General features: G+C 38.2%; 1 protein-coding gene across 1 annotated transcript in view; it reads right to left on the reverse strand.

Moving 5' to 3' along the window:
- Window positions 1-21,419, reverse strand: part of wdr19 (WD repeat domain 19) — a 36,159-nt gene that overhangs the window by 7,838 nt on the left and 6,902 nt on the right. Inside the window, exons 9-29 of the mRNA XM_066659938.1 lie at window positions 16,257-16,430; window positions 16,050-16,120; window positions 15,611-15,783; window positions 15,057-15,171; window positions 14,842-14,948; window positions 13,755-13,877; window positions 13,446-13,595; window positions 12,791-12,938; window positions 12,215-12,410; window positions 11,403-11,562; window positions 11,103-11,213; window positions 10,875-10,984; window positions 9,433-9,490; window positions 9,206-9,346; window positions 5,766-5,848; window positions 3,863-3,946; window positions 3,351-3,497; window positions 2,743-2,867; window positions 1,770-1,879; window positions 1,226-1,294; window positions 674-751 (exon numbers count right to left, since the gene is read on the reverse strand). Of these exons, the coding sequence (XP_066516035.1) occupies window positions 674-751; window positions 1,226-1,294; window positions 1,770-1,879; window positions 2,743-2,867; window positions 3,351-3,497; window positions 3,863-3,946; window positions 5,766-5,848; window positions 9,206-9,346; window positions 9,433-9,490; window positions 10,875-10,984; window positions 11,103-11,213; window positions 11,403-11,562; window positions 12,215-12,410; window positions 12,791-12,938; window positions 13,446-13,595; window positions 13,755-13,877; window positions 14,842-14,948; window positions 15,057-15,171; window positions 15,611-15,783; window positions 16,050-16,120; window positions 16,257-16,430 (2,533 nt within the window). The remainder of the gene's footprint in view (window positions 1-673; window positions 752-1,225; window positions 1,295-1,769; window positions 1,880-2,742; window positions 2,868-3,350; window positions 3,498-3,862; window positions 3,947-5,765; window positions 5,849-9,205; window positions 9,347-9,432; window positions 9,491-10,874; window positions 10,985-11,102; window positions 11,214-11,402; window positions 11,563-12,214; window positions 12,411-12,790; window positions 12,939-13,445; window positions 13,596-13,754; window positions 13,878-14,841; window positions 14,949-15,056; window positions 15,172-15,610; window positions 15,784-16,049; window positions 16,121-16,256; window positions 16,431-21,419) is intronic.

Below are 21,419 nucleotides of genomic sequence, written 5' to 3' on the forward strand. Positions count from 1 at the left end.
AATTGCCAAAAATACAATTGATTGAGCATTTTCAACTTGAATTTGAAAAAAGTACAGAATATCCTGCCAGACATATTTTTTGCTATTTTGTTAACGATTTAATGGTATTACATTGGATAGTCACTCCCACCCAAACCCTGATAAACAACTTTATCAATGACCTGTTTATGAAGCTCCTTGCTTAGTTTGGCTGCAGATATGGGCCTTTCAGAACAGGTGTATTTATTGTAACCTTATTTGAGAAATCAGGTGACACTTTGATTTGACACAAATTGTTAACCTTAATCAATTTATTATGTGACGTCTGAAGTTAACTGGTTGGAAAAGATCTTAACCCTAAAGGAGTTTTTTTATTACACATCAAAAATCTGGATTTTCATTAGGTCAATTAGATACATTACAGATAGAATTCAATTTGAGTTCCACTCCAGTTAGTAATGCAACAAAATATAAAAACGCTAAGGGGATGAATACTCAGGAAGAATTTCAACCAACCTACCAGATGAACCGTTACATCACACATTAAAACTCATTCTTTTCACAATTAGCCTCATAGCATTTTTGGCTAAACTATCTTTTCATTCCTTGCATTTGATCATTCAACATGACAAGCTTTTTAATGTCACAACAAATTTCTAAGCAAATATGTCAGCCGATTAAAGAGGTATATTACCTTTGGCATTCCGTCACTCTCTCCCATTAGGTAGTCAATGAGCTGATTGGTCAGGGCCTCATCTTTGGCTTCTCCAACCTGTTAAAATTCAGGTTAATACAGATTATTACTGAATAAGTATTAGTAGCCAAGATTTTCCAGCAGTTACGTTGTGTTCATTCATTAAATCTAAATCTGTAATGCCTTTTTCAGTTCAGGGTCGCGGTGAGTCCGGAGCCCACCCAGAATCATTGGGCACAAGGCAGGAACACACCCTGGAGGGGGCGCCAGTCCTTCACAGGGCCACACACATATATTCACTCACCCACTCACACCTATGGACACTTGAGTCACCAACCAATCCAAATTGTGTTTTTGGACCGTGGGAGGAAACCAGAGCACCCGGAGGACACCCACATAGACACAGGGAGAACACACCCAACTCCTCACGGACAGTCACCCGGAGCAGGACTTGAACCCACAACCTCCAGGTCCCTGGAGCTGTGTGACTGCGACACATCCTATCATCAGCATCAGCATCAGCACATCCTATGTCTTTTATTACATACTCACCGTCTCAATTGCCATTTCTATAGCCAAATTATCATCACTATTGGGACACTTCAGGAAGTGTTTCAGTGCCTGAGAGAAAGAGAAAGAGAAAAAGAGAGAGAGATTTGTAAGATCATGTGCCTAATTGTTGCTGTCAATTGTGTAATTAATGTCTAGAACTGAGGAGGTCCTATTTTTACAACTTACTCAAACAGAGAATTTTATGTTTATCCTAAAGAAACATATATGCCACAAAATGACACACTTTCAAACCAGGAAAGTTTCCCCAAACGTACAGCGATTTATGCAAACCCCTCACTGATGTAGCCATATATAACACGAACACAAACACCAGTGGAGCAACATTCTCCAGTTTTAATTTCACTTTGCTGCTTGATGTGCACAATTGTCTATTAAGTTGGGCCTGATGAAAGGTTGGTGAGCCTGTAACAGCTATTTATCTGAATTCCATCATACCAACCACTCCCAAAAAAGTTTGGGAAGCCAGTCTAAGAAAATAGGCAATAGGGGTTAAAGGAGTGTAAATATGAGATGGAGAGCTCACTCTGCTGTACTGGCCACATTTGTGGAAAAACGTCCCAGCTTGCAGATGTTTCTTCTCGCCCTCAAAATATAGCGCTATACTCTGGTAGTCCTCCACAGTGGCCTCAGGACCTGCAAAAACACACACAAATACATAATTACAGTTATAAATGACACATGATACCTAAGAAGTTTCATCAGAAACTGACAAATGGCTTAATGATAGGTAGCTAATCAGCCAGAGGGGTACATCTACACATTTAAAACACATTAGTAGTGTCCTATGTATTATGTTGAAAAAACAAAACAAAACCCCACAAATTTTACTGTTTACTAGAGCTGTTTTTAACACAGGATTTTATCAGTTGTTAGTACATACATAATATCGAACAGATATTATGGGGCAACCATGGCCTAAAAGTAAGGCAGCTGGGCTTAAGACTAAAAGGTTTCTGATTTGATGCTTAGTACCGGAAGGAAAAACTAAGTTGGGGGAGTGAAGAAACAGCGTGTCCTAGAACGATACTGTTCATTTCACATTTTCACAATGGCCAATGTCAGACTTCTGCTCTTAAAGTCAGAGGTGTTCATGCAAGGGCCTAGGAGGACAGTCATTGTCCCACATTACTTTTGTGTCCATTTCCTCCACAATAAACTGGACTGGAACAGTAACATGGTAGGGATATGTGTTTCAAAAATGAGGGAAACCTGTGTTTCAAGACAACATCTGTGACTTCATCAAACAGTTAACTTGGGATGGCTTGGGACTGATTTTACGCTATCTGTGCTTCTTTATAGTGCATATGGTACAGCTAAATGTAACATCAGCATCTTTGGGTACCCCAATGTCATGTAATTACAAATTGTGTGCTCCAGTCGTTATCCTGTTCTGCAGAAGTGAAAGTAGAAATGAAAGTAGCTTTTATACTCTTCTGAACACCCAGCTGAGTGTTATGAGTGAGATCATTTTGTCAGAGAGTGTGTGCAGTACTCACCAATGATGTCAGCGTAGACCTCCATCTGTCCGTGCTGCTGCGCCAACTGAAATGCCTCATCACTACAGTGGGACAGCACCAGGAACTGAATAGCAGAAGCATAATCATTCAGATGCAAGAAAAACCTGTAAACAGCAGCACAGGATTCAATGGATTAAAAAAAGGTCTTTTAAACACAGCAAAGAATGCTTGTTTTAATAGTCTAATTAATGGTCTAACTAATAGTCTTTTTAGTATTTCCTTGGAAATACTACCTTTACATTCATTTGTTTATTGTCTGTAACCGCTTATCCAGCTCAGAGTTGCGGTGGGTCACACCCTGGAGGGGGTGCCAGTCCTTTACAGGGTGACACACACTCACACCTACAGACACTTTTGAGTCGCCAATCCACAAACAAGTGTTTTTGGACCTTGTTTGCACCTTGAACCCACAACCTCCAGGTCCCTGGAGCTGTGTGACTGCGACACTACCTGCTGCACCACAGTGCCGCCCAATACCTAAATAAATTTTTTATTTCTCTCTAACTCTCTTAATTTATAAGTGCCTCTCTCTTTCTATTTCTCTCCTTCTCCATCTCCCTTCCTCCCTCACTTTCTGTCTCTCAGACCTGGCAACCATCTTTGCTCCAACAACAGACTGAGTTTCTCTGACGATACGGACAGCCTCCTCTGGATTGTTCAGATGGTCCAGTAGGATCCGGATCATACTTTCCCAATCCTGTGCACTCTCATATGCCATCACAGCCTCTTTATATCTACAAACACAAAGAACACACACACACACACACACACAGAATTAGTTTGTGACCATTATAAGTATAGAGTTTTTCTATTATTTAGATTTATTTAGTTTCTTGATCTTCTATTGTTTAAAATTGGACTTCATTATATTTGATTCAATAATTATATTCATGCTAAATTAAATTTAGTGTATTTTATAACCATTTTAGTTAGATTTATTTCTATAATATCCCTGCATTCTAAATACTTTGAACTGCATGTATCAAAATGTGTTATTTACATAAATGGTATTATTATTGCTGCTGTCAGTATAAGCATTATACAATGTGCATTAGCATCCAGCATATCCAATGTTTTCCAACATATGTAGCACACATACCTCCCATCAGCCTCCTTGGCCTTGGCATACTGCAAGTGAATTTTGGGAGAGCTCACATGGGTCAGCAGCTCTCCAACCTTTGCCCTGGAATAGATCAAAAACATTCACACATATACTACATTAGAAAAAGTGACCTTTTCAATAAAACAATACAAACCATTGTTTGGAATACAATACAATGTCTGGAAATGTTGGGAAGTTGTGGCCACTGATGCATCAATCTGTTTAATATGTGCAAAGTGTATGTGCAATTAAAAGCAAATTTGAGGTAACAGTGGGGAAAATGCTGCCAGTGTGTTGCCAGGATCAAACTGTATATGTGTATTTCGATTATACAACCCCAATTCCAATGACGTTGGGATGTTGTGTAAAACATAAATAAAAACAAAATACAATGATTTGCAAATCCTTTTCAACCTATATTCAATTGAATACACTACAAAGACAAGGTATTAAGTGTTCAAATGGATAAACTTTATTGTTTTTTGCAAATATTTACTCATTTTGAATTTAAGCCCTGCAACACGTTCCAAAAGACTGGGAAAGTTGAGGAATGCTCAAAAACCACCTGTCTGGGACATTCCACAGGTGAACAGGTTAATAGGAAACAGGAGTGTGATGGTTGGATATAAAGGTAGAATCCCGAAGGGCTCAGTCGTTCACAAGCAAGGATGGGGCGAGTTTCACCACTTAGGGAACAACTGCGTGAGCAAATCGTCCAACAGTTTAAGAACAAAGTTTCTCAATGTACAATTGCAAGGAATTTAGTGATTTCACGCTCCATAATCTACAGTCCATAATATCATCAAAAGATTCAGAGAATCTGAAGAAATCTCTGCAAGTAAGTAGCAAGGCCAAAAACCAAAATTGAATGCTTGTGACCTTCGATCCTTCAGACAGATCCTTCTGTAACAAATATTACCTTATGGGCTCTGGAACACTTCAGAAAATCATTGTCATTGAACACAGTTCATCTGTCCATCTACAAGTGCAAGTTAAAACTCTACCATGCAAAGTGAAAGACATATATCAACAACACCCAGAAACACAGCAGGCTTCTCAGGGCTCGAGCTCATCTGAGCTGGACTGACGCAAAGTGGAAAAGTGTCCTATGGTCTGACGAGTCCACATTTCAGATTGCTTTTGGAATCATGGATGTCGTGTTCTCCGGGCCAAAGAGGAACAGGACTTTCCGGATAGTTATCACAGCAAAGTTCAAAAGCCAGCATCTCTCATGGTATCGGGGTGTGTTAGTGCCCATAGCATGGGTAACTTGCACATCTGTGAAGGCACCATTATTGCTGAAAGGTACATTCAGGTTTTGGAGCAACATATGCTGCCATCCAAGCCACGTCTTTTCCAGGGATGTCCCTGTTTATTTCAGCAAGACAATGCCAAGCCTCATTCTGCACTTGTTACAACAGTGTGGCTTCGTAGTAAAAATTGTAGGTACTGCCTGCAGTCCAGACCTGTCTCCCATTGAAAATGTGTGGACAATTAGTGTCCTCAGTTCCCAAATGCTTATTGAGTGTTGTTAAAAGGAAAGGTGATGTAACATAGCGGTAAACATGCCCCTGTCCCAACTTTTTTTGTATTTTCAAAAAAACAATAAAATTTATACGTTTGAACATCTGGTCTTTGTAGTGTATTCAACTGAATACAGTTTGAAAAGGATTTGCAAATCATCGTATTCTGTTTTTATATATGTTTTAAACAATGTACCAACTTCATTGGAAGTGGGGTTGTATAATATATCTACAAAATACAATAAAATTGCTCAGTTATTTTTCAGTTAAATAAATATTCCAGAGTATTAACAAATATCATTCTTGTTTTTATGAAACTTTCACAGAAATGTGATATGTAAATGTAATAAGAGCAAAAATAAATGTCTTCAGTGTACCAGTTCTTGCAGCGAATGTAGACTGAAGCAGCCTTGTCGTAATACTGGCCTTTCTCATACAGCTGTGCAGCCTCCGAATATTGCTACAAAAAAAAAACCAAAAAACACAACCATTACTACTGTCAGCAGTGTTCCCTATGATTTCATTTGACCACACTTACAAAATATGATTTGCTAAATTGTTAAAAGATACCAGAATTGTGTGGAATTTCACAGACAGGCCTGCCTCTTCTGCTAATGCTTAAGCTATCTTCTTAAGCTAATGATCACAGCATAGAACAGAATACATGCTATTTGCTAAAATACCATCGTTAGTCCATTGTTTCTTTCTGTTGAAACCAGATTTGCACCAAGAAAAAAAAAACACTTAGCAAGTAGTTCATGTACAGGTGCATCTCAATAAATTAGAATATCACCAAAACGTTCATTTATTTCATTAGTTCAATTCAAAATGTGACCCTCATATATAGATTCATTACATAGTGATCAATTGTAAGCGTTTATTTCTTTTAAAGTTGATAATTATGGCTTACAGTCAATGAAAACCCAAAACTCTTAGTATATAATAAATTAGAATATAAGACCAATTTAAAAAATGTTTTTAATACAGAAAAGTTGGCCTACTGAAAAGTATGTACAGTATAATATGCACTCAATTCTTTGTCTTTGCATGAATTACTGCATCAATGTCACGTGGCATGAAGGTGATTGCTGAGTTGTTATGGAAGCCCAGGTTGCTTTGATAGAGGCCTTCAGCTTGTCTGCATTTTTAGGTCTGGTGTCTCTCATTTTCCTCTTTACAATATACCATAGACTGGGGCCTTGATTTCCAAATGAAATGCAAAATTTACATTCTTCTGAAAACAAGACTTTGGACACTAAGCAACAGTCCAGTTCCTTTTTCTCCTTTGCCCACGTAAGACACTTCTGGTGTTGTCTCTGAGTCATTAGTGGTTTGACACAAGGAAGGTGACAGCTGTGGACCATGTCCTGGATACGTCTGTGTGTGATGGCTGTTGAAGCACTGACTCCAGCAGCAGTCCACTCCTTTTTGAATGGTCTTTTCTTGACAATCCTTTCAAGGATGCAGTTTTCCCTGTTGCTTGTGCACCTTTTTCTACCACACTTTTTCCTTCCACACAACTTTCCATTAATATGCTTGGATACAACAGGAGGATGTCAATGACTGGATTCTGGACATCTGTCAAGTTAGCAGTCTGCCCCATGTTTGTGTAGCCTACTGAACCTGAATAAAGGACCATTTTAAAGGTTTAGGAAACATTTGCAGGTGTTATGTGTTGATTATACTAATTTTCTGAGAGAATGATTTTTGGGTTTTCATTGGCTGTAAGACATAATCATCAACGTTAAAAGAAATAAACACTTGAAATAGATCACTCTGTTTTCTAATGAATCTAAATAAAATATGAGTTTCACTTTTTGAATTGAATTACTGAAATAGAATATCATCAAAAAGTTCATTTCATTTATTGAGATGCACACATATATTTTTTGACAGAGCAGGAATAGGTTCAAATAGCTAAGATTTTCTTAGAGTTTATCTGTAGCTAACGTCACTGAAGATCTTTATATTAAATATATACAACCTGCCAGTTGATGTGTGTTAAATGGCTTATAGAAAAAAGTCTAAAAGCAAGCTATTATATCTTTAGGTTTGTAAGATTTGTGATATTATATTATAGTTATAACCTTACCTACTTGTAAGTTAGTTCTAACTTAGGATTCATATAGCACAAAAAGTAAAGGTGTAATTATTTAATACCTTTAGCCAACCAGAGAAAGAACATCAGGAAAATGAATGATATTGCCAGAAATTGTTGAGTATACATGTGTAGTAGTATTTTATACACTCAAGTGGCAAATGTTATGTACACAAAAAAATTGGACAAGCTATGAAAAGATAATTAATTAATGAGCAAGGGAATTCATTTAAAAATTAAGAACATTTGCATTTTGGAAAAGGAGATAAATAATTATGTTCTCATTCAAATACCATGTCACCTTAATGAAATATATAATGTTTTCGGTGGGGGCGGCACGGTGGCGCAGCAGGTAGTGTCACACAGCTCCAGGGACCTGGAGGTTGTGGGTTCGATTCCCGCTCCGGATGACTGACTGAGGAGTTGTTGTGTTCTCCCTGTGTTCGCGTGGGTGTGAATGTGTGTGAGTCTGTGTTGCCCTGTGAAGGACTGGCGCCCCCTCCAGGGTGTATTCCCGCCTTGCGCCTAATGATTCCAGGTAGGTTCTGGACCCACCGCGACCCTGAACTGGATAAGCGGTAACAGATAATGAATGAATGAATGAATGAATGTTTTCGGTGGCCCCCAAATGCTTGTTAATTGCATAGCATGTCAAACAGCACCTTCTAAATGAAACATACATAAATGTGTCATTACAGCACCATGGTATTTGAAAAAGGGACAGTGAAAATTTCACTGTAATGTAAAAAAAAAAAAAAGTTTTGTTAACTTGACATCAGAGTTATGACAGCTGATGCCTTTTGGAATAACCATTTAAAAATGTTTTGTATATATGTGCTAGGTAGCCTTCAAAAAATGAGACACAGAAAAGTGTTACCGAACATTTAACTTATTACTACAATTCTTCTTCTACACTGCTACCTTATAATAAAACATAAATATTTAAAACAATTTGAATAATACAGTTACTAGTAATGTCTAATTTTCCATGTTTATACCTAAACTAAAAGTCCTTCTATCTCAGCCTGCAGACACAGAACGCTTGATTTGTGCCACCTCGTCCCATTATTTCGAATGGAGCGATGCAACCCATGCTTGCTTAACGCAATATATCGCACTACGTTTGAATAACCTGACAGCAGCTGTTGTTTTTTGCGTCTTTTTGCATCTTTGCATCTTTCATTGCATGAAAAATTCATGAGGGATGGACAAATAGAAATGTTCCAAAATTACTTTGAATCAAATATTTTTACAATGACTTCCATTGAAATATAACAAGGTTTTTTTCCTTCTCCTATAAAGTTACTATTTTGGATAGCACTGATATGTTGCTTAAATGAAAAGGAGTAACTCTAGTAAATCTAATTTGCATATAATCAACTGTCCTAATTTACAAATCAAATTTCAAATCATGTTCTCGAATTACTGATTGATCTAATATTCATGCTCGTCCCTAAACAATACTAAGGTCAACATTTTGATATTGATCCAACATAGATCCACAGTTCAGCTGGGTCCCCACATTCTGACGAATTCATTTTTGACCCCTAAAACGATTAGTACTTATTTACACATATGTTTGGGCTCATTATACAAAATGTTCGTCACATTAATAGAACTGTACTAATTATACATATTCGATTGGAGGATCAGAACAAAACTAAGCACAATTAAGATACAATGTAGTCATCAAACTCTCTCTCACAAACAAACACATACCTTCATGCTTTCCAGGATTGCTCCACACTCTTTCTTCAGAGTTCTGCTAGGGTGTTTGATGGCTTGATTGGCTCCTTTGCGAATGTCTCCCATTCTGATGGACATGCGGGCAACCCCAGCCAGACAACTCCCATCATGTTCCTGGAATCACACACACAAAAAATGTACACCTGCACATGCATCTTTGCGTCACTGCCCTGTTCTACATTAGGCAAATTAACACTCACCTTATTGTCTCCAGTTATTCCTTTCTCATAGTGAGCCAGTGCATTTGTGTAATCTCCACTAGTGGGTGACAAACAGCAGAGAAAAGTGCATTAAATAAAATACAGTGCTAGATTAATACACCTCTGTTGATGTGTATTTAATCACTGTTCAAATGTATGAAATAGCTGTTTGAATAAAATGAAACCAAGTTTGATAGAATAAATATTTGTAGGCTGATTCTAATTTTATTGTAATAGTCATGTTGGAGCTGTTTTTTCGCAAAAAGTTTAGAGGCTATCAAAATTTGAGCCTGACTGACTGACTTGAATTGTGCATGCAAGAGAATATCTGGATGGGTTTGGTTGGTGTTATGAGGATGTACACAAAATGAAGTTTAATTGCACCAGAGTTAGCTTGTGGAGAGGGCCAAGCTAGTTTAACTTGCCCAGTGTTAGCTCAAAGAGTGGACATAGTGCTAATTGCAAGGTTTAGCAGTTACCTGAAGCTTCGCAGTAAAACACCTCTCTCATTCACTGTGTGTACTGTGTGTTTTATTGATTTTCTTAAATATTGCTTGACAAAAAGCAAGCCTTAAGCAAATAATTTTAATAATACATAATTATAATATAGAGAATTTTTGATTCTTTGCATGGAGTCGGTCTAACTGATTAATAGTTAGACTGATTGACAGGTGTTTAACAATTAAAAATCATATAAAGAAACATTACAAGTTACCTCTTCTTATTACTATTATTATATAAATGCTTCCTAACCAATTAACTATATGAACTACTTATTCAGACATTCATTGCCTATGAATCTAGATAACTTTTTAAATTTTTTCTCAGGCTATGCCAAATAATTCCACCAATTATTAGTAGCCTGCAATTACACTGTTAAGAGAGGGCTCTGCCAATAACACACAAAGTCATCAGCTCCAGATGGAACCCCAGGGTGTGAAGCCAAACACCCCTTGTTTTGAAATGTAGCTTGGACCAACAAGATTAATTACTGAAATTACCCAGATTCCACACCTCTCTGTGGAAGTTTACTTTTCCTGAAAAAACTGCTGGTTGATCTCTGGCCTGAATTTGGATTTTTGCCATTTGAATCTTTTTTAGATTTGGGTTTATGGGTCTGTAGTTTTTAAATCAGAATTTTTAAATCTGGATTTGTATAACCTGAATTGTTCTTAACATGAATATTTCAAATCTGAATATTACACCAGCTCAAAATGTCAAGTATATCAAATGACATACAAAAATAATTCAAATATAAAATATTCAGACAAATATAATTCAAATATTGATATTCCTCCATAGGAAACAAACCAGGTACCAAAGACCAAAAAGCGAGTAGTGTACCATGCAGTCGAAAAGCAACATTAATTGAAAAAATTGTACATTAAGATATAATTAAGTGTGATGACCTGGACATGAAAAAAAAAGGTAAGTATAATTACACAAACTCTAGCTGTATGGCATATTCCTTAGATATATATGGGATTTCTTTAGGGCGGAGTCTCTTTGCCAGCTGCAGGGCACTGTCCCAATGCAGCAGATCCCTTCTCATCTACACACACAAAAAAAAAGTTTAACCAACATCATGTTTGCTGTAGTAAAATATTTAAAAATTGCTTTTTCTGTGCACTTTTCATGTTTTAATGTCTGTATGTCTGTGTTTTTAAGACCTCCAGCGCTGCCATAGGGTATGATGAGGCCAGGTAAAGGTCCTGAGCTTGATTATAATCATTGAGAAACATGGCCAAGTGCCCTGCCAACAAATTCTGATCCTCTATCCCCTAAGAGCATGAAAGTAAGAGGAAAAAACAAACAAGATTGAAACTGTAAAATTTCTATTAATTTGCTTAGTTCTACCACTTAAAATGCAATTAAGAGATTTTTTTAAATCATTTCAACACATTATATTAAATATTCTAATTTACTGAGATGCACATTTGTATGTATCAAATTCATACACACACACACACCTTGATGTCCTCCAGGGATAGCACCATTCCTACATTGCCCATGCTACGGTAAACTCTGATGGCTAGCTCCACCTCCATGTGATGGAGACATGCCCTGCCAAGCTCAGCCCATGCTTCACTGTCACCCAGTGCTTTACACACATTCCATGCCTCCGTAAACCTGCACCACCACCCACAACAAAAAAAATTATATACAAAAGGTCTAGGTTAAGTATAATAAGTAAGAAAAGAGATATATATATATAAAAATTGTGTAATATTTGTTTATTCTTTCCAAAAGAAAAATGTTTCATTTCGAAATTAACACTGAACAGCCAAAAGGAACCCTTGTAACTACCCTACTACTTGTAACTAACCTACTTACTCATACATTGTTATGAATTGCACCACAAGGGGCACTATTTCTCAAATACTTACATTTAAGGATTGCTCCACAAGGGGTGATACGATAATGCAGTGCATTAATGAGATTTTTGATTTCCTTGTTTAACAAAACAACAATAAAATTGTTGCATGTACTCTATATTTAGTTTGTCAGAATCAACCATATTTGGCAACATTATTTGATTCATATTTGTATGTTCTAATGTTTACCATTTGGGCTGAAACTAACTGACCTGAACTCTGTTGAAGAGTATTGAACTGAATCAACAAATTTTTCCTGACAAACAGTTCAAAACTGGGCATGCAACCATTTGCAAGACAACAACAGAGATCCATATATTCAGATTTTACAGGGTTCATAATGTTGGTGGCACAGATACAGCAGAAAGAACTTTTTATTGGAATAACAAATTAATAATACTGTGTACCTCTTGAGTTTGATAGCTTGCAGGAGATGCTCTTTGCTGAAGTCATTGCGTGTGCTGTTGAGGAAAGAGTGTGTGGACAGAATAACGCTGCTCGTCTTTCCACTCTGTGTCTGACACGTCAGCTCCCCGTTGTACAGCAGCAGGGGCTTATGTGAAAACTGCAGCTTTGTAGAGCCCACTAGGATTACCTTAGAGCCTGACAAAAAAGAAAGAGAGAGAGAGAGAGAGAAATAGAAAAATTATAAGAGTATAAGAATAAAAAAAGAAACAGAGAAATAGGGAGTGGTTAAAAGAGAAAGAAAAAGAAACATAGAAAGACTAAAATTGATTATATTTTAGAGTAATATTTTAGAGCAAATATTTTCAGAGTAATAACAAAAAAACAAACAATTACACTGTGTACACAACTTACTCATTACTAAACAAACATTCTGAAAAACACACTTGGAGTCCTAAACAAAGCAGCATAAGTCAAATATCAAGAAACTAGCCTATGAACTACAATTTGGCAATGAATCTAAAGTAATAGGTCAATCATTCAAAAAAAAAAAAAAGACAGCAGTGTGAGTTCTCTACCTTGTATGGTGTCCTTGTGAAATGCATAAGTGTAGACTTTATCCTCATCAAACGCCACAAAAACTGATTTATCATTGACTGAGTTTTCCCATAACACACCCGTTATCATTGGAGAGAAGTCTGGAATCTCAAACAGTGAGTCATCCACCTGTGTAAATGAGTGGAGAAGCAAAACGACTTCAGAATAATAAACAACTATTCACAAGATTTCTGAAGAAAACTCTTATTTTGTAAGTGAAACAGCTCATCAACTTGGCTTGTGATCAATCTCTCTCACTCACATTTAGCAGGATGGAAATGTCTACACAAAACGATGAAATTAGCTGTCAAATAACTTTTTGATAAATTCATAAGCCGTGTCTTGTTCTAATAAAAGGTGCAGGCCTATGCAGAATGCAGGTGTTTCAAATAGTACTGACAACAGGAAACACTACAGGAAAATCACTGATGGGTTTCCAGATAGACAAACACTAGCAGAAAACTTTATTGCTCATACATGTGAAAACAAAGACACTCATTAAAAACAATATTACAACCATTGTCTAGGGGTCTAAATCCCATAAAGAATGGTTATTTAAATTTTTAGCATATTATCTTTTGGTTATTAGGCACTGTGAAACACTATGTCAAAATTGTGTTACCATAATAACCCTACCGGACAGTAAAGAAATCCGTCGCTCTTGTCATCAATAAAGACCAGCCTAGTGCCATTTAGGTCAGGGAAGACTTTACGAATGCCCACCGGGTGGCGATATTCATTAACACTCTGCCAGTCCTCAATGTAGAAACACTGTATCAGACCAGTCTATGAGTGAGAGAGAGAGTGAGAGAGAGAGAGTGAGAGAGAGAGAGAGAGAGAGAGAGAGAGAGAGAGAGAGAGAGAGAGAGAGAGAATATAAGCCCAGTAAGGCAAGACATATACTCAAACTGCTCTCTGGTTTAATACAAAGGTCCTGTGTCCTACATCTGTTCCATAAAAGAGGAACTCAGTGGTAAGGGCATGGCTGAGGATGCGGTATTTCTGGTCTGGTTCAGGGAAGAGCTTGGTCTGTCTGTCCTCCTCAACATCCTGATCTTCATCTTCAATCTTAAACAGACACACACAGGTATCATCCATCATCTTAGGACATCATATTTTGTACATTATCTAAATGTATATCGCTGATATGTCTCCTGAAGTAAGTCATGTAACAAGAGAGCTACAATGGATGTAGTTCCTGTGTAAACTAATTTATAAACACATATTGTCCATAAATATATTGGATGAACAATCTCCACAAAGGGCACTATTACTAGTAGACAAAGTGGTTTGGAAGGGGTCAGTAAAACAGGCTTGTTACAGGCTCAACTAGGCCCTAAATACTCAGCGCTACAGGAAAGAGTGTTCCTATCCATTCTGACCAAAGATAGCGCTGTAACAAACAACAAAAGTTTTGAGTTATCTGGGTTGATAACTTTTGAACCACATGTGATATTGCAAATCTGATTGTAGCAAGTTTCTTTCATTCATTCATTCGTTATCTGTAACCGCTTATCCAATTCAGGGTCGCGGGGGTCCAGTGCCTACCTGGAATCATTGGGCGCAAGGCGGGAATACACCCTGGAGGGGGCGCCAGTCCTTCACAGGGCAACACAGACACACACACATATTCACTCACACACTCACAATTTCGAGTCGGCAATCCACCTACCAACGTGTGTTTTTGGACCGTGGGAGGAAACCGGAGCACCTGGAGGAAACCCACGCGGACACGGGGAGAACACACCAACTCCTCACAGACAGTCACCCGGAGCGGGAATCGAACCCACAACCTCCAGGTCCCTGGAGCTGTGTGACTGCAACACTACCTGCTGCGCCACCGTGCTGCCCAGCAAGTTTCTTCACATATGCAAAACCCCCCAATGACTGCTTCTATTAAGCATCCTGGGTGATGGCAGTTATCATTCAAGGGCAAGAGATGTGATACATGATTTAAAACTATGTCAATATCATGTCAATATCCAGCATTTATGGACCACAAAAAAAAGACTAAACACTGAAATCCTCCTACCACATGCAGCTGAACCTTTCCTTCAAACAGAGCAGCTGCATAATCACAGTTTAGACACAAACTGGCCACTGTCCCCAGATACTCTGTGTCTTTAAGACGCTGCACACCTAAAAGATCGCATACAAACATACACGCAGTAAGAAGTGAGAAAATTAAATAGCTCCATAGCTAATGTATCACTTATCAACATAAACAGCCTAAAAACATATACTCACCATTGCTTCCCAAAGCATAAAACCATGCTCTGTTATTCATCCCCACAGCAAGATGATAAGGCCCTACTGCAATGAAGTTAGGTTCCACCTCCACTGCTACAGCAACAGTGGGATCCTGTGAGGACAGGAACAAAGTGGAAAGGGGAAAGTGTTTATTAACCCTGCATTCTGAAAAGAAGGACACAATGTGTCATTGATGTGAAGCATTAAATATTGCCCCTAATGGAGCATTTTGTTAATGAGTGATTGATTTTTAAGCCAGTTTCATGAGGTGTTTCACTTCTAAAAATAACGTTAGTAAATTTCTGACACCTGCATGACATTCTGTTTTCTATAAACATGAACAAAAGTACACTATTTATCCAAACGTATGAAATAAAGTTACATTTACTGATTATTATCTTCAGTCCCCAAATTATCATTTACACATCACAATTTTTTCACAAGCAGTTCTCATCTCACAATTTTCTGAAAGTGGGGTTTGTGTGTCAGAAAGAGATAATAAACATGTTTGAGTGTGTGTGTGTGTGTGTGTTCACGTGCATGCTCCTCACCCCCTCCACCTGATTAGCTACAGTGACCTCCAGTAGAGATGTAAGGAAGGCAATACGTGTCCCACAGCTACTCCCTAGAATGGGCAGCTTTGTCAAATACACATACAGACTGCCCTGCTGAGAGGAAATGGCCAGTAACTGACCATCATCTGTCCAGCAGATCTGATCCAAACCTGAGAGAGAGAGAGAGAGAGAGAGAGAGAGAGAGAGAGAGAGAGAGAGAGAGAGAGAGAGAGAAACTGCATTTTTCAAAAGAAACAATGAGCATAAATAACACAAAGAAATGAGAAAAGGCAAATTTGAGCAAACTTAAGATTACTGAAATTATAAAAAGAAGGAAAAAAGTAGGAATTAATAAAAAATATAAAGAACAAAAAAAAGAGAGTAGTTTCACCTTATTCTGGTTTGTATGTGTGGGTGTGTGTGTAAAGCCAGGCACCTTTAGTCTCTTCCTCCAAAGTGACGATAGCATCCATCTCCTTCAAATCAGTTAAGTCGTGAATCTTCACACTAACGAGACACAGCAGTTATAGAGAGTTATGTCACGCACAAAACGCATTATATTTATTCATATACAAATACTAATAAACAAGAGAAATGCCTCAAAAATGTATCTACTGGAGACAACAGATGTGCACACACATACCAGTTGTCCCCACATGATGCAGCTTTGTTTAGGGCCTGTGAGATTGAGATGCTGGTCAGGCTATCTTTGTGGTTGTGGGCCTGAAAGAGCTCTTGACCGATCTCTCTGATGTGTGTGGAGATGACCACAAAATAGCCATGAGAAAACCCAATCATTATGTAGCCATCCCCATACCTACAGACCAGAGAGAGAGAGAGAGACAGAGAATGGTAAATAAGCAAATCATTTGGTAAACACAGCTCCTATGGTCAGAAATAATGAAGGTATAAATGGGGTAATACATTGTACAACAACATATACGCTACAGTTTATAACGTACACCTATACAGTGGAACTTCAAATTAATATAAATGTGCAAGTGTTTAAAAGTGTATATTAACTTTACTGATAGACCACGGCAAGGAAAGGCAAGTTTTTTTATAGATCACCTTTCATACAAAAATTCAAAGTGTTTTACAGAACAAACAGTTAAATTAAAAGCAAGAATAAAAATCATAAAAGTCCATTAAAACAATTAAAATACAGCAATAAAAGGAAATAGGGGCAGCAGGTAGTGTCGCAGTCACACAGCTCCAGGGTCTGTGAGGAGTTGGTGTGTTCTCCCTGTGTCCGAGTAGGTTTCTTCAGGGTGCTCCGGTTTCCTCCCACAGTCCAAAAACACACGTTGGTAAGTGGATTCGTGACTCCAAAGTGTCCATAGGTGTGAGTGTGTATGTTGCCCTGTGAAGGACTGGCACCCCCGCCTTGTGCCCAATGAGTCCAGGTAGGCTCTGAACCCACCGCGACCCTGAACTGGATAAGTGGTTACAGATAATGAATGAATGAATGAATGAATAAAAGGAAATACATAAAAAAGAGTAAAAGAAAACATGATAAAAATGATCAAAACAATATAAAATGATACAATATAAGAAATGTAAGGATTTGAGAATGGGGTGTAGTGGAAGTAGTATGCACACGTTGCGGTGGCATTTGCACTACATAGCGGAGTCAATGATAATTCATTATTATTTTATTAATAATTAATTATTTAATTCATTTTGCTAAACTCCATGTTTGGAAGCCATTAACTAATATGCAGTGTCTTTACCTGTCTTAATTTTAGCTTAGACAAGTAGGAAGTAGGAACAGCAGAATTAGCTAGAATGAACTATTATTAATGAATTATGCTCATTGATCCGCCGTGGGTTCTTGACTCTGAAATGGAATCTGAACTAGAAGTTATAATTCCATACAAGAAAGGTGCACACACAAACAAATAACCAAGGATTGGTTTTATCACACAACTGGTTTATTAATAATAATATCAAATAATGAATATTGATTAGACATTCATATAATAAAATGGATTACAGCGATATATGAGGGAACAGGGAGATTAATATATGAGGGAATTTCTCTATGATAATTATTATCCTAAGTTCTAAGAAAGGCTATAGTTTATCCCAGCAAACTTTCAGTACCAACCCATGAGTCATGAGAGACATGAAACCATGTGACCTTATGTATCCGGAGATGAACGGGGAGCATGTCGCTGACGGTGCCTTCCGGCACGACTTCCTGGAGAATTGCAGACGCGGGCCTTGTAGGTTGCAACTGCGGGCATTCATTTTCTCCCGAGGCTTTCAGACGCAGCCGTCGGAGCTGGTGGTGTTCTGAAGGTCTCTGTGGGGATTCTTCGTCGTCGCTGATCTGCTGCCTTGTGAGAGAGAGACACATCCATGCAGGCCTCTCCTGGGCAGGTTTCCGCATCTCAGAAGATCATTCTGAGGGTGCGTGCAGCAGTCTTCTTCATGGCATTGTCGTCGTTTGGAGGGTCAGAGGTCTAAGGTTTCCTTCATGCTCTGGATGTGCCGTTGAAATTTTGCGAGGGTTAAACTATAGCTTTTCTTAATCTGTAGTTTCTATCTGGACCACACTTTAAAGGTCCAAGACTGTTTAAGAAAGCCATGAGTCTGACGCCTGCAGAGTCATTTCAAAAACTCAGGTCATTTTACTTTTTTAGCCTTGAAAAAGCTAAAAGAGACAACGCCCCAAGTGTCTGGAGCCGTGAAGTGAAGAGTCGAACATCGGAGAAAAAGGGGCAGAAGCCCAAAAAGCTCAAAAAGCTTAAAAAGCTCAAAAGCTGGAAAAAGCTTGTGTCATTTGGCGCCACAGGTTTTTAACCAGAGTTTAGAAAACCCGCCTCGAATACCTGATTTGTCCTCAATGAGGGAGAATTGGAGCTTTTCTTGCTCCTGACTGGCTGTTTCCTGTACCTTGGGAGTGGCATCACATAGAATTTATGACACTTGACAAGACAAAGACTTGACCATCCCTGAGTGAATACTTTGCAATATAAAAGATTATATGTTAACACAAAGTAATATCATTAAGAAAAAGATAACCATGTTCTATATAATTATTAACCAACTAAACACATAGTATGTGACTACCTTGGTTCTACATAAATTCATATAAACAAAAATGACTTAAATTAATGTAAATGTAAATGTAGATGTAAATTAATTCCACCTATTTTGATTGTCAAAACAGGATTAATTTCAAACAGTTGTGCCCATATGCAACTTGTTTTCCATGTAAGAACTTTGGGATGTTTGAGTCTTTTAGAGTTAACAGTCCTTAAAAAGGTGTCCTTTAAAGAGGGCATTGTGAGTTTCAATCAAGATTGAGTCTCTGTGTCTCTCTGCATTCTTTTCTTGACCCTGGGGGTCCTTAAGTCATAAAAAGGGGTCTTTGGAGGGGGTTTTACGGGCCTGCTCTGGAGGTTTATTTCACCTTACGATCTTGGTTAGAGATGTCTCTGAAAACTAGCGAAAGCTTGGGTATTTAAAATCACATCTTCAGAAAGTCTTATTAGAAATTAATACACATTTATCATATCCACTACAGGGGTTATGTGATATCTTCTTTTGCTCCTAGTAAGAACTCTGGCAGCTGCATTTTGAATCACCTGAAGCTGTTTAATGGTCTTTTTTGGAAGTCCAGTTAAGAGAACATTATAGTAATCAATCCTGCTAGAAATAAAAGCATGGATAAGTTTCTCCAGGTCTGGTTTAGTCAGAAAATCTCTAATCTTACTGATGTTCTTAAGATGGTAAAATGCTGATCTAGTAACTGCTTTAATATGACTACTAAAACGAAGATCTGAATCCATTAATACACCAAGGGTGTAAGCCAGTTCTTTAGATTCGAGGGCTCTCAAGTCCAGATACGCAGCCAATCTGTCTCTCTCATTGGTGATCCTAAATAGAATAATCTCTGTTATATCTTTAATCGGTTGCAGAAAGTTGTGTCCCATCCAGTTAGTAATGTGTTCAAGGCACTTACATAATGAGTCAACTGGACCAGTGTCATTTGGGGAGAGGGCCATGTAAATCTGAGTATCATCTGCATAGCTGTGATAGGACAGCCCATAATTTTGTAGAATCTGGCCAAGAGGAATCATTCATTCATTCATTATCTGTAACCGCTTATCCAATTCAGGGTCGCGGTGGGTCCAGAGCCTACTTGGAATCATTGGGCGCAAGGCAGGAATACACCGCCAGTCTTTCACAGGGCAACACAGACACACACACTCACTCTTTCGGGTCACACTCACTTTTTGAGGCGCCAATCCACCTGCAACGTGTGTTTTTTGACTGTGGGAGGAAACCGGAGCACCCGGAGGAAACCCACTCCGACACGGGGAGAACACACCAACTCCTCACAGACAGTCACCTGGAGCGGGAATCGAACCCACAACCTCCAGGTCCCTGGAGCTATGTGACTGCTACACTACCTGCTGCGCAACCGTGCCGCCCAAGAGGAAGCATGTATAAATTAAATAAAAGTGGACCAAGAACAGAACCCTGGGGGACACCATAGGTCACTGGCATGTTCTCCGAAATATTATTTTCAATTTCTACAAAGAAGTTCCTGCATTTGGGGTATGAAACGACCACTTTAGGGCTGTTCCTGGGTGTCCAACATGGGAGTCTATCAATAAAAATCTTATGGTCAGTGGTATAAAAGGTAGCACTGATGTCAAGAAGTAATAGAAGAAATACCTTTCTAGTCTCCATATTTAAGCGAATGTCATTAATTACCTTGATTAGAGAAGTCTTAGTGCTGTGATTAGATCCCAGACTGGAATTTGTATAGGCTGCTGTTTAAGGACAACAAGCTAGTGCTTTGCCTGAAAACTATTTTCTCAATGATTATGCCAATGAACGGAATTGTTGAAATTAGAAATTGGTCTGTAGTTACTTATTTGAGATGATAAACCTTTCTTGCAATATTTTATATATTTATATAATAAAGCCCCTCTAAAAACATTGCTGCTTGATGTCGGTTCTGAGCTATGAGGGAGGGTCAAATCACAGAACAATTTACATATCACCATGGCAATGTGAAGAACATGCTGCCAGTACTAGAGAACTAGCTCTAGTGAGAACACAGAAATTATGACAAAATGGCTCCCTATTAGTACTGTGATATAAAGTGAGGTGCTATTTAATTAGTGCTAGAAACACAATTGGACCTAAGTGGCCCTAATGTTGTACTAGAAACAGAAGTGGACGAGTTACTTAGTAGCAAAAAACTCTCAATGCATCCTGATCCACATTCAGCATATGTAGTGAGCTAAAATGTTCACTATAAATCAAGAGTACATAGTGAATAGGAAAGAATTCTAAACACAGAGGCAGACTGGTCTTGTGGAAGACTTGATGTCATGTCAGTCAAACTTATTATAGTGAGATTATAGTGCCCTCAAAATCACGCTCTAATTAAACTTTACAATTCGGACACTCAGAAATACGGCAACACACTCAATAGTGTCCTAAAACGTAAATGGGGTAAACTGATGTATCAATTAATTTACTGGATTTTGATGCCCCTGCACCTAAGCTGCAGGGTTCATACAATTTACACACTTTCAAATGACCAGTAAAACCTTACAAAGACTTTGACATTGAATTTGACATAGAAAGTTAATTTGGTCTCCACTTAAAATAAATGATCACTGCAAAAAAACTTTAAAACCTTAAACGGCCTATCAAATAAATGGACATCTGGGCCTGGGACCCTCCATAGTGCCGAACAAACACACATAACTCAAAAACTTTACCATGAAGTGGATTCATATGTATAGGTGTTAGAGAGGGGACATTTTCCTACCAT

Source organism: Hoplias malabaricus, chromosome 2 (genome assembly GCF_029633855.1).
Source record: "Hoplias malabaricus isolate fHopMal1 chromosome 2, fHopMal1.hap1, whole genome shotgun sequence".
NCBI classification, from domain to species: domain Eukaryota; kingdom Metazoa; phylum Chordata; class Actinopteri; order Characiformes; family Erythrinidae; genus Hoplias; species Hoplias malabaricus.